At 39.4% G+C, this 17,754-nt stretch overlaps 1 protein-coding gene across 3 annotated transcripts in view; it reads right to left on the reverse strand.

The window, feature by feature from the left end:
• The window catches only part of NPAS3 (neuronal PAS domain protein 3), an 826,368-nt gene extending 809,292 nt beyond the window's left edge, over positions 1–17,076 (reverse strand). For 2 of the 3 annotated variants that reach the window (XM_070755787.1, XM_070755777.1), the window contains exon 1: positions 16,931–17,076. In XM_070755787.1, the coding sequence (XP_070611888.1) occupies positions 16,931–17,076 (146 nt within the window). Of the gene's footprint in view, positions 1–13,070; positions 13,162–16,930 lie in introns of those variants that run through there. The other variant, XM_070755797.1, reaches the window with a different exon arrangement.
• Between the last annotated feature and the right edge of the window lie 678 nt (positions 17,077–17,754).

Consider the following 17,754-nt stretch of genomic DNA (forward strand, 5'->3'; position numbering starts at 1 on the left):
CTTTGACTTTTATCAGTCCAGTCTCCAGGCGCAGAAGTGCGTTTGAGACGCAACATGGCATCTGGAGAATTGCTCTAATAAATTTGGATTGAACTAATTCTAGTGGTGTAAAGTGTAAAGCTGAAGCTGGTGGTCCAAGCAAGGACCCGTAAAGAAGCTGAGCTAGCGACTTGGCCTTAAAAAGCTTGATAGCAGCAGGAACACAATAACCTCTCTTTGTGTGGAAAAAATTGAGCATGGAGCTCGCTGATCTTTGGCCCAAGGCAGCTGCATATTCTCCATGTGATTTCCTTGAGCCATTGGCCTAAACCCCCCAAAGGTGGTTACCTGCTCTATTTTGTGCCCATGAAGATACCATGAGTAACTTTTTGGCCTTTTTGCAAAGGCCATGATCTTTGGTTTTTTCATAATTTATACTCAGGTTATTGTTATTACAGTACTGAAGAAGGGCTCGCAAGGCTCTTTTAAGACCTACTGGTGTCCTGGAGAAGATCACGGCGTCATCTGCAAAAGGGCGATGTTTCGGTCGCCTATTTTTTTGGGGGGGGTGATTTGGTTTGTTCAACCATTTTGCCATATCATTTATATAAAAGTTGAAAAGTAGGGGGGCCATGATGCACCCCTGTTTAACCCCTCTTTCAGTTTTAACTGGCTTTGAGAGGGACCCTTGCGTATTACACCTCACCCTGAGGGACGTCTTGGTGTGTAGGGCACGTAGTAAATGAAGAAGCCTTTGATCAATGGAAGCAGCTTCCAACTTCTCCCATAATTTAGTCCTATTTGAGATGTATTTTTCTATAAGATGGCGGAGGACTAAGCACTGATCAATAGTACCCCTTCCCTCTCTAAAGGCGGCTTGCTCTTCAGTGATCAGATTCTCAGAATCCAGCCACTCCTTTAGCTTGCCTTGTAGGTGTTTATATAGCACCCTAACTGAAATGGTAATTTTACAATGAACTAAGTTATTTGAAATGAAATGAGCATTAATCAACAACTATCAAAAGTGGAAAATGAGGTGGCAAAAATTACTAATTTGTATAAAATGTAGAATCAGTTTTGTTTTACTTCTTTAAAACATATTAGATGTTACCTGGCTAAAGGTGAACACTAAAGGTACAGCTATCTCTCTGCAAAACACAACTGGTTGGCAAAATTTCAAAACCACTTATTTCATTGGATAACCTCGCACAAGGTATTTTTTCCACAGCCAATGCATCTGATATTATCATTACTTCCAGTTCTCAATTGCAGAGCTAATGTACCCTGTATACACCCTTATTATTGCTCCTCAGCCACTGTTATAGAAAAGCACTGACCTGGGACTGGACTTGCCAGGGAGAAGATTATCATATTAATTTCTAGCTTGTAATCACCATTATCATAATTTAGAGCCCCTCTGAAAAAAGGCAGTTCCCTACATTTTCGAATACAATACTGCAGGATACATGCATTGGCTTGGAAAATTTACAATGCTATATCATCTAGCTAATTGATACATGTCTGGTTACATGGGTTCTCTGCTAAACCTTTATTTCATTGCATCTTATGCAGTTTGTGTGAATGCCATCTTTCTGAATTAAAAATTACTTATGACTGTTTTTCAGACTTATGAGTCATTACCATCATTGCAGCATCCCCAATCACATGACCAAAATTTGTACACTTGACAATTGGTTCATATTTTTGACAATTTGCAGTGTCCCAGGGTTATGTCATTAACATTTGCAACCTTCTGAGAAGCAAAGTCAAAGGGGAAGCTAGATTCATTTAACAATCAGGTTAACCGCAGTGATTCACTTACTTACTTACTTACTTACTTACTTACTTACTTACTTACTTACTTACTTACTTACTTACTTATTGGATTTGTATGTCGCCCCTATCCGCAGACTCGGGATGGCTTAACAACTGTCGCAAGAAATGTTGTAAAAATGGGACAAAATTCACGTAACCACTTCTTTAGTAACTACCTTTGTTAGTAATCATTCACAAATAAAACAGTAATAAACAGTACTAAAAATGTAATTTTCCAATAATATACAACCAAATTTCATGCAACTGACAATAATATTTACAATTAAATTTCATGCATGTGACAACAAAAACCTTCAATGTGAAACTGATTAAAGTCTGTTAAGTTTCAGGCAGCAGTTGGCTGAACATTCTAATCAACTAATTAGCTCAGAACTGGGCTTGTTAAGTACTGGTTAGCACTTTATAGGGAAGTTCCACACTGAGGAGAAAAGCAACCTAGAAAGCAATAGTTTAAGCAATTTTTCCAAACTGCAAGGGAGCAAAATAAAAGAAAAATAACTGTCGGGCCCAAGACACTATATAAGAGGACTTTATCTGAATGAGATGGCAGCAACCAGTGATCTTCGCAGTGTTTTTCTGTCATGCATTCACTTAATGACTATGTTGCTTAAGGACCAAGTTGTCATAACAGAACCCAGTCACTAAATAAAGAGTGGAGTCTTCTAAATTATATAGAAGTGGTTTACCCATAAGTCAACTGCAAATTACTGTACTATATTGTATTACTGGGAAGTTATACAGTGATACCTCATCTTATGAACCCCTCGTCATACGAACTTTTCGAGATATGAAACCGGGGTTTAAGATTTTTTTGCCTCTTCTTCTGAACTATTTTCACCTTACAAACCTGCCGCCGCCACTGGGATGCCCCACCTCCGGACTTCTGTTGCCAGCCGAAGTGCCCATTTTCGTGCTTGTGGGATTCCTTTGAGGCTCCCCTCCATGGGAAACCCCACCTCCGGACTTCCGCATTTTTGCGATCCTGAAGGGGAATCCCAGCATCGCAAAAACGGGTGCTTCGCTGGCAACGGAAGTCCGGAGGTGGGGTTTCCCAGCGAGAGAAGCCTCAGCGAAATTGCAGCATTTGCCGATTTATTAAATCTAAAATCAGAGAAAATTAAACAACTTATCTAAAATAGACAACAATATGATAAAATTAGCAAATCTTTTCAAACAAGCAGAAGAATCTCTAGAGTAAATCTTCTATAGATCGTGGTAGGAAGTGAGACTCATCACTGAAATTGACACTATACTTATAAACAGGACTATTTTTGCTAAGGATTGTATTTTAAATCATACAGCAAATAGCTAAGGGGACTAGGTAGGTTTAACCTAAATAAGAAAAGTCTCAGGGCAGTTTTCCAATACAGGTAGTCCTCAACTGCCCCGAGTCTTCAGAGAAAGGCAGCATACAAATCTAATCTAATAAATAATAATAATAACTTACAACTGAGCCCAAAATTTATATTATGTGATAAATTTGTTGTGAGTTTTAACCCATTTTACGACTTCTCTCATCACATTTGTTAAGTGAATCATTGAAGTTGTTAAATTAGTAACATTATTATTATTATTATTATTATTATTATTATTATTTATTAGATTTATATGCCGCCCCTCTCCGCAGACTGTTGTTGTTGTTGTTAAGTGAATATGGTTTCCCCATTGTCTTTGCTTGTCAGAAGATTGCAAAAGTTAATCACATTACCCAGGGAACCGTCATAAATATGAACCAGTTTTCAAATACTCAAATGTAAATCATGTGACCATGGGGATGCTTCAATATCATAAGTGTGAAAAATAGTCATGTCACTTTTTTCAATGCCATTGTAACTGAATGGTCACTAAACAAACTGTTGTAATTCATGGGCTACCTGTACTTGAAAGGCTATCACAGGAAAGAGGGCATTATTTTGCCTCCCAGAATTATGGGTGCTCCACTGCGAGAGATTTTCAAGACTGAACAACTATTCATCTAGGATGGTATAAGTAATCCTTTGGGCAGTTTAAGGACTCCTGTTTTGGACTAGAAGACCTACAAGATCCCTTCCAGCCATAGGATTCTATGATTCTAAACCTGAGACTATTGTCATTTGATTAATAAGAGACTATTCTAGTCGCTACAGGCACCAAAGCAACATAATGGAATACTATCATTTCCTAAAGAAATGGACATTATACAGGTAACAGTAGGCAAATTCTGTTTGTTGAAAAATGGATATTACAATTCTTTTTTTCATTTTGGAAAAGAAAATAACTAATACAACGCAGAAACACAATTTACTTTTCCTACCATGTATTTTCAGCTCTAGCTAATATATTGAATGACTGAATGAATTCTTTATTATGGCCAAAGGCCAGCAATGTTTTAATGTTTTGATTTTCAGCAGTGAAACCTGCCTCTTTATAAACACAGAGCTGCAATCAATTGTGACCATCAAATAGGACATACAGTACATTCCTGTTGGATTGGGTTCTTTGTCCTGTATCCCCTTCTCAAACACCTCTTGTTGTGTTCCAGAAGGCTGAATAGCAGTACTACAGATTTTATAAATGCAACTGGCAAAGTTGTACAGGAGAAGATGTAAAAATAATTTCAAATGCAACAGTCCTCTATACTATTCTTTAATGAGAATGAGTGGGTGTGAGAGGGGGGAGGGAGAGAGGGGATTCATAATTTGCCTTTCTTCTTTTAAAATTCATACCGTTCTTTGAGAATCTCTAACAATAGCAATAGCATTTAGACTTATATACCGCTTCATGGTGCTTTTACAGCTCTTTAAGCGGTTTACAGAATCAGCATATTGCCCCCAACAATCTGGGCCCTCATTTTACCCACCTCGGAAGAATGGAAAGCTCAGTCAACTTTGAGCCAGTGGTGAGATTTCAACTGCTGAACTACAGCCTAGCAGTTAGCTGAAATAGCATCCATGCCGTACTCTAACCACTGCGCCACCCTGGCTCTTAATCTCATCTAATAGATATTGTGACATGCAACCCTAAAATGGGTATGCTCCCATTCTCATATCTTGAGAACTATCTGTTCATGTAGTCCTTGCCTTATAACCAGTCTCTTAACAACCATTCAGTTATGACAGACCTGCCCAGATTTGGGAGTTATAGCAATTACACACACAGAGACACACACACACATGCACCTCAGTCATGTGATCACATTTTGGGCACTTGGCAACTGGCCCATCTTTACAGCTATTTGCAGTGTCCTGCATTCCTGTAACCACCAGTATCCGCCTTCCTGTAACCACCAGTATCCACCTTCCTGTAACCACCAGTATCCGCCTTTCGATCAAAGGAGCAGGTTCCCCCTCTCGCCCATCAAGGTTTCTCTCTCTGGCGCAATGTATAACCCTTGACTTCATTAGCGACTGTTCAAAGTTACAATAGCACTAAAAAAGTGACTTACGACATCCGTTTTTAACACGTTGCAGCCTCCCATGGTCACATGATCAAAGTTCAGACGCTTGGCAACTGACTCATATTTATGATGGCTGCAGGTCATGTGACTAACTTGTGTGACCTTCGGACAAGCAAAGTCAGTAGGAAAGCCAGATTCACTTAACAACTGCAATGATTCACTTAACAACAGTGGCAAGAAAGGTTGTAAAATGGAGCAAATTTCACTTAACAAATGTCTCGCTTAGCAATAAAAATGTTGGGCTCAATTGTGGTCATAAATAGAGGATTATTTGTAATTTATCCTGAAGTAAACCGGGGTAAAATCCAGCAGGTTCTGGAGAAATGGTAGTGGAAATTTTAAGTAGTTTGGAGAACCAGCAAATACTACCTCTGGCTGATCTCAGAGTGGGTTGGGAATGGAGATTTTGCACTGTCCTTTCCCTGCTACACCCACAGAACCATTAGTAAAAAAAATGGATTTCACCACTGGAGTAAGCGTTCTATTGCAACTGCTCTGTAGAAGAGCTTTCCCACCCAGAGATCTGCAGGGCCCTAAGCTTGCTATCCCTTGCGGCAATCTTTAAGAACCTGTTTACCTCTCCCTGCTCTTGGGCTTGAGATTAAGTTGATTGTGTGGGGAGAAGGATCTCCTTTTTAGTGGTAGGGTTTTTTTGTGGTTTACTTCATCCCACATATTACATGTCCCAGTTGTGTTTTACTACATGTTATATTTTGCTCCTTTTGTATTTCATTATGGTGTGTACTTGAATGTGTATTTCTTTCTCTCTCTCTCTCTCTCAACTTGTCAATTAAATTAATGTTAAATTCTCCAAATTATATATGCAAAGAATTTGGAATCATTTCATGTTTTAGAATCCACACAAATATATGCTCAGCATCCAGAATTCAGACTAAACAAGGAAGTTTGATGTAGGACAAGCTTCTGTGGATAAAGTGTTATCCTCATCTAGCAATTATATACTTGGATATAGAGGGGGGGTGGAATCAAAACACTTAGACCATCTGGAATTAGCCATTATTTTGTTCAAGCATGTCCATTTATAGGACAGCAATAGGACCAGGAGGCTGAAATATTTCCCAATGGTTTGAATTACCATAATTTTCCCATCTGTATTACCTTTCATCAATCTCCTTAACATTAGAAATGCCCAAGTTAAAAGTTGTGTTAAGACAATATACCAATAAATGAAAAAAAAATAGCTTTGATTATTCCCCTCCCCCCCAATAATCCTATTCCCTGCTTCTTCATATGAAAATTAGTATTTATCAAGTAATGTTAACTATTTATGGTCTGAGGAATAAAATTAGATCCCCTTTTGTTTTATTAAGTAATTAACACTCCCCACTCCCAGCAAAAGGATAACCAAAACTGCTCAGGTGTACAGTACATATTTCAGATAATTAGATAATTGTATAGATGAATTATTTTTTTAAAAAAACTAATGAATTTACAAAGCCCAGATGGGTCATACTTAAAGATTACTTCTTGACTAAGAAGATAGCTGTTCACCTATGAGCCCAAACTTCAGTTTTAACATTCATTCTTTCTTTCATTCTTTCATTCTGTTTATATGCCGCCCCTCTCCGAGTACAACATGCAATGTATACATTCAGAAGTCAAGTAGTTTCCTGTTTCTCATCTACCGTGTCATTAAGAGCAGAAGAATTTGCTTCTGTTTCAAGCAAGTTACAATGATATACTATATCTGAACCTGAATAACCTAACGATAATATAAGAAAACAATTCAAACCATAATCAGAAGTGATGTTATCTCTGAAATATAGTTAATATAATCAAAACTGAATGAGATTCAGATATGAAGATTGCAATGGGATAAGACTACAAGTCTTGTCATAGATACTTTGGAAAAGAGAGCAAATATATGCAGCTCAACCATAGTTACACTTAAAACATTAAACTATGTCTTGTTGCTAAAGCCAAATTCATCCAGTAAGGCACAAATTGATGCCAAACTGTCCATTTGATGAAAACAGACCATAAGACTTAACTGATAAGGGAAAGATGAAAAGAATCCACAGACAATTATCAATTCTCACCAAACCACTCTTTCATGTCAGAACCTATGACAGAACAGTATATTATGAGCCTTTTCTTCACTACACAGAGTTCAGTTAATCTGGGATATATTGCAAACATTTAATGATTTGAGGAAGGTCAATATACTTAATTCCGATTATGCAACACCATGTTTGAAGGAAAGAAATCAGAAGTATTTTGAATTAGTTCTGAAAGACCTCAGGGCATTGCTAATCATTAGTTGTGTTAAGAAAAATAACTGATTCAGTATCATATAAATGAGATTCTATATAAAAATGAGATCAGTGTGACCTTTGTTACATAATATAATTAAGATGCTCAAAGACCCTTTAAATTAAGGAAATACTTTATATTTTTCTAACATCCAAATTAAAGCAATTAAATATATATTCAATTGGGTCAATGAATAAGAATTTTAAAATCAACCTTTTGATTTTAAATATAGCATATTTTAGCTTGATCCTATTTAATGTGCATAATTAACTAATGCTCTTTTTATTAAATATCAACAATAAGATTTCTATTTATTTTCCCAGGAAATATGTATCAACTGTAACTGCTGCCATATCCTTCAGCATAATACACGAACATACATTAAATTATTAATGAATACCTCAGTTCTAAGCCACATTAAAATAAAAGGAGATAGTTTGTTCTATAGGTAGTTGATAGAGGGCAAGAACTACCAAAAATAAAAAGGTGGCATAATGTATTAGATTTGTATGCCACCCCTCTCCGAAGGCATGTGGCTTTTATATAGAAAAGGCAATTTTAGTAATCGGCAATAGTTTTCCTATATATTTCTTATTAATCCTTACTCCTGCAAATATGGCATTATAATACATTATTACCACTGTATCACCATTTACAGACACTCTTAAGGTTCCTCACTCTAAGAAGAATTTATAACAAAGCAAAATAGCTACAAATTCTTTTACACAAAGTTGGAAGGCAATCGAAGAAAAAGTTAGTGTAAAATATTATTTTTTAAAAAAAAATCCTACCCCTTCAAAATGAGATTTTTCCAGACAAACCTAAAACATAAAGTTCTGGTGATTGAAATACCCCAAGTAATTAGCTGAAGACTATCTGCAAGTTAGATGTTAAAGAATGATTTATAAAAATAAAGGTTATATTTTAAAACTGAGCTTGTTCAAACATTTCATATGATCTCTTACAAAATATTCAACCAAAGCATTTAAACAAATACTGGGTCTTACCAAAATTATCCCCAAGCGTCTTTATGAAATTTGTGAAGATTTCAAATATTTCAAAAATACCTTTCCTATTTAAAGCTGCTAATTTAAAATATTATTCATAATATCAATTATCTGCACTTTTTAGTAAGGTATTGATAATATATTATACTCAAATATGAATGAACAGAAAATAACAAACCAGCATCACAACAGTATTTATGTATATTTAATTATATAGCTTAATGAAGTGAAGCATTAAGTGCAACAGAAGTACTACGATAACACTCTCCTAGGAAAGTCTTGTTCGTTATTTCACACAAGATGCAATGCAACAGCTTAAGTGTTGGATCTAATGTGTTATTTGCAGTATTGTACTCACAACAGGTGAGATGCTGGTTAAAAGATATATATTTTAAGCAAAACATGCATGTGGTTGAAAACTACATAACAAAACATTAAAACATATTTAGTTCATTACTTGTTGAAAAATATTTAATACTCTGATATGAACATATAACAAGATATTTCATTAGCCTACAATACAACAAATCAAATACGGGGGATAATATTTCAAGCTATTAATATTACTGCAACTACTAATCCATAAATCAGGAATCAGAAATATTGTGGTAATGGGGAGGCTCTGTTTAATAACTCCTAGCTCCACAGTTATAAGATGTAATATCCTCTCTGGTACCTCTATGATATGCCCATGCATTACTGTTCTTGTTGACAGTCTGTTGCCTTGGAAATATTTCATTATTTCAGTTTTTCCATTTGTAGACCCTTGGCCTTGTGATATGAAGGCCACCCTATTTCATATTTTCGATTATCATTTAAGCAATCTTCTGGAGCTATTTATATAAAAGCAAGTGTTAGACAATGCATATCATCATTTATCATTGCTGTGTTTAAGCATATACTGTAGAAAGAAATACCAAAAAAAAAATGAACAGAGCTTTGTTCCAACAGAAGCACAGCAATAGGCTTTACAAATCACTACAGACATATCTTATGCATTACATTTGTGTCTATTTAAAGCACATTCCTATGCATATCTACTGAAAATGAGCCCCACTGAATTCAATGGTGATTACTTCCAGGTGATTGTGTATAAGATTGAGTTCCTAAGATATACATAATCAGAAAACTGCATACATTCAAAACTGTTTGTATTTTAACATGATGTATTTTAACATGAAAAATACATTAAATACATTAAAGTCAATTCCATCACTGTTCATCCCCCCAAATAATATTTTGAATATTAACTACAGCTACTAAACATAAAAGTTTTGAAGACTACCTTAACAACTACAGTATGTTAGTATTTATAAAAGTTTAATATATTTGACTTCTATTCAACCATTATAATGTTAATGTATAACAACTAAATTATAAGAACACCAAAAATCTGTCTTAGTATCTTCTAAGCACTACATGCTAGTTTTATGATCTGAAGAATATGATTTCAATAAAGTATACATCTCACTCACACGTTTGCTCACGTGTAAATGTATCATTTCAATTCAAAAAGTGTGTACAAAATTGTTGCCTTAATCCCTATTACAATTTGCAGATTATTAAAAAAACAAGACGAGAGTAGTTTCAATTAATACTAAAATATAAAATGTGTATTAAGAAAATATTGAGTATTTAATCTATTGAAATATAATTCTATTCTTCAAAGCACTGTGAAGCAGCAACAGTTTGACATACCATGTCTTATTCAAGCCCCTGAAATAATTCATGTATAATTTCATCATAAACTAGTTGGAGCACAATAAGCAGTGACAATAACTTAGGCCTCAGGGCATAAAACAATCTGGACACCAGGGCAAGCTTTGGGTTATTGGTCTTTCATGAATTAAAGTTACCCCCCACCACCACCCGTTGAAATTATTACTCATTCCACTCCCTACACAGGATAAAACTACTCTGATCCAACCTTTAAGATGACAGCATCAGAGCTGAACAAGACTATGTTATTAAAGGGCATTAAATTAAATACAGTATATCCTCCTACAACTTCAATCAGAATTTCAGACCAAGTGTTATTTAGTACAGCTCTCAAGTGAAGCAGAATAACAAATTGCACACTTTGATTTACCTTCTTCGAATGCCAAATGGAGACAGGTGATAAAGAAAGCACTCATGCACAGGCTATGAAGTTTCCCCTAGAAATTAATTCTATCTTCAAGATTCCTATCTCAGAAAAATTCCCAAAATGACACACAAATATGCCTCTGCTGCAGAGATTACTGAAGCTGTCCCAGCAAACATACTTATTACTAATATAGTACTTGGCTCATAAAGAATATACAACTCTCTGGTTTGAAGCCATGGTAAGGTAAAGACAGACACTGTATACCAGCAGTTATGTACAATATTAGCTTTCTTTCCCTTTGAGATGTATAGCTTAAGATACAGGATAACAGCACTCTTCTATAATGAATGGCAACGTACATATGTTTTGCAGTCACTGGAACACTCAAAGTTCACAGAAAAGGATTAGCAAAGTGACTTCAAACCCAATTCCTAAACTCTAAAAATATTGCCAATATTTCCAACCTGACTTTATGCAAATGTTACTGGCAGTTGTGAAATGCAACAGTTTATACCATCAATGAAGCAATAAGTACAGGATGAACAAAAGTGAAATAGAGACATTTGGAATAAGATACCTTAAAGAAAACGGAATCACCTCAAATCCAAAACATCAGCTCTGTTGCTATAGTTTACACAAGCAGATAAAGATTCTCTTGCAGACCCATGTAAATTTAAATTCACTCCCTGCTTTGAGATGCTGCTAAAAGCCGTTTATTGCACTCAGTATTTAAAAGTTACAGTACTTTTTTGCAATCTACCAGCTTGTAATGTGTGGACATGTTATGTTTTTAAAAAGTAGATTTTAAAATAGGAAATTTTATATGTTAACTAGCATGTACGAGCTATTCAACATAATTAGCTATGCTAAAAGTGAGCGCAAGGGATGACAAATGCAGTATGTATCTTTCCTAATATGAAATTGAGCCTCATTTGGTAAACATCTGGTGAACTTTTTAAAGTATGCAACTTGTTAGCCTTCTTTACAATGATGTTCCATTCCAACTACTGTATCATGTTCCTAATCTCCATGCAATCTATATGCCATCACCAGTTGCTTCTTATTATGTCCTACAATTTTGAACCTATTCTCCTTATTAGCCATCTACTGTGAAATGGGAAGCCTCAGGAGGTGATTCAATTTTATCTGGATCAAAGACCTTAATGCAAAAGTCTTTCTGATTCCTAACTCCACTTCTAGAAGGATTGAGTATACTTATCCATGCAGTACTTTACTCATGGTTAGATCAGGTACCATAGGTATTAAGCCCTGGCAAATCCTACCTCAAATTATTTGGCATTATACTACAAGAAAGTTCAACTGCCTCGGTAAGGAAACCCACGTTTTTTTAAAAAAGCTTTTTACAGCTCAAACTAAAATTCCTTCACACTTTTCCATGGTTTCCAATGGCTGCTCCAGAGATTTCAGTTACATGGGCTTCCTATCTGTCTCTTCCCCAAGGCTTCCAGGTGGCATGCTTCTCTAAAGATGCACTTTAAATTTTGCCTAACGCGACAGCTGCAAGCATCTCACCAACTATACAGCCTAACGGGAACAACAATAAAAAGTACATATCTGTTGTATATAACTGATGGCGAGAGAAGACGAAAGCCAAGAAATCTTAAAACGAGCCCACCGCCCTATTTCCTTTCACAGCAAACTCTTCCTCGGGACTTAAGCTTCACCCGGGCAATAAAAGTAAGTTCAGGGTTAAACCCGGGCGATTACAAAAGGGGGTGGGGGGAGTGGGGGGGAAGGGAAGGTTAATAAACGCGAGGCCGTAGTTGTTGTTGTTGCTGCTGAGCTTGAACTAAACTTGCGCCAGCAGTTTTGAGTGGAGTTCCAGCAAGCTCCTATCCTCCTTTTCGGCCTAGCTGCACGAGCCCAGCCACTCTCTCTCCTAAAGCAACGCCGGGCCTGCTCAAAAAGCTGTTTTCCTCTCACGCGCTCCCCTATCCCCCCCTTTTTTTTTTTGCTCCGTGCCAACCTGCCGTGGGTCCTCTCTCTCCCCCACCATTTGTCGACACCCATCCAGCCGAAAAGTTGCCTCACGGGAATTCCGCCCCCCCCCCTCCCTCCGCCTCCCCACCACCACCACCCGCACGCTGAGCCAGACACCGACGACTCCTCCGATGTGGGGAGGTACAAGGCTCCCTCCTGCTGCTACTACTGCTGCTGCTGCTGCGGGGCGAACCCAGCAAGTGGTGTGGTTCCGGCGGCGGCAGTAGCAGCAGCAGTCGCCGCCGCGGCGAAACGTGCATGCACCACGAGAAACTCCCCGAGACCCAGCAGCGGGAGCGGGTCCGCGGACGCCCCCCCGTCCCTCCGCTTTTCCCTTTCCCAGGCATGGAAGCCAAGCAAACCAGACCCAAGGTGGCGAGCGGCGGCGGTAGTGACGGCGGCGTCCCAGACCCAGACTGCTGCCTCGGGTTCAATAGAGAGAAAGTGTTACCGTTCTCGCCTCGAAGGATCCTGCTGAAAGCTTGGCTTGGTGGGCGCCATCTTCCTGGGCTTTTTTTCCCCCTTTCCTCTCTCCCTTACTTTTCCCCCCTCCTTGTGTTGCTGTGTGGTGTTGTGTCTAGCGGCGGCGGCGGCGGCCCTGCTTAGACAGGCAGGAGGAGGAAAAAAAGTAGTGAGGCCAATGCATTGCGGGCTCCCGCTCCCCGGCGCAGCAGTCCTGCCGCAGGTTGCTTCGCTTAGCTAGGCTCTGCTGCTGCCGCCGCCGCTGCTGTTCTGACCGCAGCCGTCCATAAGCCGAGGAGCGGAGAGAGCCTAGGCTCCGCTGCCTCCGAAGACATACCAAGCCCGGCGACGGGTGGCCGGCCGCAGCCGAGTGAGAAAGCGCGCGGCTCCGGTGGGCAGCCCGGCCATTGGCATCGCCCGGCAGGTGTGACTAGGCACCACGGAGAGGGAGCCCGTGGGACCGGCTTTTAAGCGCGAGGCCAAGCCATAAGCAGGCAAGCCAGAAGTCTCGGTCCTTCAGGCTTGGCTTGCCGCGGAAGTGTCGGCGAGCATTTTCCAGCTGCTTCCCCAGCTCCGGCGCTCTTGACTCTGGTGTGTAAAGGGACAGGAAAGCCTCCGCTGCCGGCGCAACAACGCCACTCAGTTGCAGTTTCGCATACTTTCCTTCTCTGGAGTAGCAGAGCCAGCAGAGGAAGAGGGAGAGACAGACAGAGGGAGGGAGGCAGACTAGGAAGCCGCGAGCACACGGTTGCTGGTGGGGGAAATTCCCAGCAAAAGCCAGCGTGTATTCGGGGAAGACCATAACGCGTGGGATAAAAGACAAAATTGGAGAACGCGGGGTTTTTTTTTTAAAGTGGCGTGTTGGTTTTGTGTGTTTGTACATACACAATCGGTGCACAGATTTGAGCCTCTGTGCGTCTATTAGCATACGTGCATGTTTTTATGTACACAACCTATGTGTCTCTATGGAAGAGGAGCGACATCCTTCAGCTGCACGAGCTGCACATGCGTCTGACTCTTGTCCTTCGTCCAACTACCGTATACAACTGAGTGGACGTGTGACTGCGCAAAAATGGGTGTAAGAATCCTTTCATCGGGACGTAGTGCTACCGTATTTCTTCTGGCATATCGATAGCTCACCCTGTTGGAGAAAGTTCATTTTGTTCTTATAGACTGTAAGGGATCATAAGTTAAATGAAGAAAATTCTGATATAACAGGTGGGGACGGGCAGAGTGGCTCTTAGGGATGGCAGGGTGGGAGAAACCGATTTCTCAAATTTCAAACGTTTTCCTACGAATATGAGTCGATTTCATCTTAAAAGTTGCTCAGCATCACTAATTTACTCAATCGCTTAATGGGCTGGAGAGAGTAAGGAAGGTGCTGAAGCAGAATTTTGACAAAAGTTATGCGGAATGCAACAGATGCAGGCGTGCGTAGGTATGCGAATAGCTGCATAAGGGCTTTGCAAATACGGAAAGTTTAGCTGGAGGGCGCAGTCAGTGACCCCAAAAATATGATCTCTGCCACTGGAGGCAGATAATTTGACCTGCCTTAAGTCCCTCAGGACTCGGAAGAGCAGATACAGCCGACCTAAGAAGCTTCAATGCAGAACCTTACAGCAACCTCTTTGCTTCTAAGAACTGCCTTCTCATTTAGCAGGCCAAAAAAAAAGAAGAAGAATCAGTCGTTAAGGATCTACACTAAAATGAAAATAAGTAATTTTTATAAAATAGAGAGTCCCAAGTTTTTATCCAGGAGAAATTCCATCAACGCTGTCTGGAGACAGGGCTGTAAAGCTCCGTTTCTCCACCTGCTCAAAACAATGAAGTTTAACAGGTGTCATCTAGTTTGACTAGTGAGTGAAGGACTAGCAAAATCTTTCTGATTTACTTTACTGTATGGCAAAACATGGAAGAGGTTTTTTAAAAGCTGATTAATAAGAAAATGCCTTGCTCTTAAGTTTTGGGGAAACACGATTTTCTATGCTTCTTAAAAATAAGGAAATATGGCATATACTGATTATAAGAGTCAGTATACAGTACTAAGAAATCTAAACTTGTAATTATGTTTCAGTTAAGCTGATAATAGGATCCACTGAGTAAAATGAAGCTCATTCTCCACAACAGTAACCATGTGTTGTGTTTATTGGGATAAATAGCTACAAGTAAGAGGGCATTATATTTATTAATCCTTCTTTGTATTGCCAATTTATCAAATATATATTTATTTCTTCAATTTTGTACATACTAATTAAAATATAAAAACCTCAGAACTGTTCAATATACATTTTCTGCACAGGATAAATGAGAGCTGTTTTCTTATTTTTAAAAAAGTTTTACCATTTGAGCCTTGACTTTCTTTCTTTCTGCTGTCCTACCCAAATTATCTGGAAAGCATAAGGTGACAACCATCAATTTATCCTGGTAATTTAAGAAACCTATTATAAGGGATAATCCCAAAACAGAATAATGAGCTTTTCACTAATTTTTTCTTTATATTCATTACACTAGTGTAGCATTACACTAACTTTACACTTTATATGCATTGTACCTCCTTAGAAAGAATTTGTGTGTTTATAAAATAGCACTGGTCTTCAATTCCAAACCTTTATCGGCTTTAAGAGTCCTCTGCTGTCTCCTGAAATAACTTCATGATTCTCAAACTATCTCCAGAGTGCATAAAGCAAAGGATTATACATACATTGTTTGAAAAGTTTACTAAACCAAGTCATGTCTTGGGCACCAATTTTTTATCTGGGCAGCTTTCTCATTCAAGCAAACATAGTGCCAGCCTGACTGAATAAAGAAAAATATGGTTTCCAAAAGTTCCTTGTCTGGTGAAATTTTAAATTTGAAAGTACAGTATTGGTTTATTTTTGTGTAAGTATTAGTTTATGCTTACATATATTTTGTTTCACATAACCTGTCTGGAAGAAAGTGTAGAACATGGGGGGGGGGGAGAAATGAGATGTTGTGAAGCAGAATGAAATAAAGGAAAACAAGAAAATATTTTACTTTTGGAAAAACAAAATGTCAATTATTCGTATATATTGTTGGTGCTAGAATTTTTCTGCAAAGCAATGATAAGGAAAGTAAATTTTAAAAAGCAAAGAAAATCTTGGGCACTATGACTTGACTAACTTAATGTTAGATCCTTCCAATGTATCTATAGCACCTGCTCAAAAGCACTTAAATTCAAAGGGACTCATTTGGACAGAAGTAACTTAAAACAAGCTAGCTGTGAGATTCCGGTATTTGCATTAAAATGCATTTCTGATGAATACTCCCAAAGTGTTAAATCACTTAGAATTTCCTGCTAGATTTCCCTGTAGTAACAGGTGACATGCTAATACCCTGGTAATACAAATGTGTAACTGCAAGGGTGAAGTGCCAAGTGAAAACTCTATCGTGCTCAATTGAAAATAAATCATCAATCACAATAGCATGATCAATTATGCCTCTTAGCTGCCATGCTGTGGGGTTTGCACAAGCCGCTGACATTGAGAAATTCCTACTTAGGAAGGAGAAACAGACAGGACCCCAAACTTTGCGGCAGAAGGAAAAACAAAGATAATCTGCCTTTGAGTAGGCGACTATCTTACTTTTCCCTTCCCTATTGTTGTTTTCCAAGATCAAGCAGCTCTAACGTGTGTTCGCGGCTTTTAAAAACACCCTTTTGGGTGAAGAGTTGCATTTCCCAAAAGCATTCGACATCGAGATTTGGGGGATTTGTTTTTGTTTGTTTTTTCTTTAAAAAGACGAACACATAACGCGCAAACGGACATAAAAGGCAAGTGAAATTAGTCGAAAAGATCAACACACACCTCTCTTAGCTTATTATGTACTCACCGTTGTTGGTAGGAAGTAATGCCCTGGACGTTTTGCGGATTCCCGTTAGCTGCGGTACTGGCTCTCCCCACGCCCGGGCCGGCTGGTACTCCCCCGGCCGCAGCTGCAGTCACCTGCACGCTGAAATCCGGGAAGATCCGGATCATTCCCGCGGCTCAGCACCCAGCGAGTGTCGGCGAAGAGGTACAGCAGCTCCTCTCCCTCCGGCGGCTGCAGCAGCAGAGCCAGCCACACTGCAATCCCATTAGTGAACAGCGGCCACTGGGAGGGAGGCACAGCGCTTTGATGTGAGCGGCTGGGCTGAGATTGAGTTGAGGGGGGGGGGTGACTTAAAGTGAAGCGAGGGATACGGAGGGGTGTTTTTTTTTAACCGATTTGCAAACACGCAACGCGCCGGGATTTGAAGAGAAGCGCGGGACTGGGAGGCTGAGGGGGAAAGGAGGGAAAATAGGGAAGGGGAGGGGGGAATTCTCAGGGTAGCCTAAACCGGGGAATCCGAGGGGTGAGGGGGCTGCAATTACTTTAACGCGGCTGTGAAAATGATGGACAGCAAATGTTGCCTCTCTCCTCTGCCCCCCCCCCCCCAACCTTCTACTCCGCCCCAACCACGCGGAGTCCGCGAGGACTTCTCGGTTTCTGAAAAACACTGCTGACCGCAGCTTTAGTGGGCCACAATAAACTGCGGGGGAAGGAAGTGTGTGTTGTGTGTGTAGAATTCCTGGTTCTCAAAGGGGGGGGGAGCGGTGGGAAGGAAGCAGCGCGTTACCGGACAAGTTCTTGAGAACAAGCTCCTTGCCTTTCTATCTCCCCCTCTCCCTTTCTCC

The sequence above is a fragment of the Erythrolamprus reginae genome, chromosome 1 (assembly GCF_031021105.1).
Source record: "Erythrolamprus reginae isolate rEryReg1 chromosome 1, rEryReg1.hap1, whole genome shotgun sequence".
Taxonomy (NCBI): Eukaryota; Metazoa; Chordata; class Lepidosauria; order Squamata; family Dipsadidae; genus Erythrolamprus; species Erythrolamprus reginae.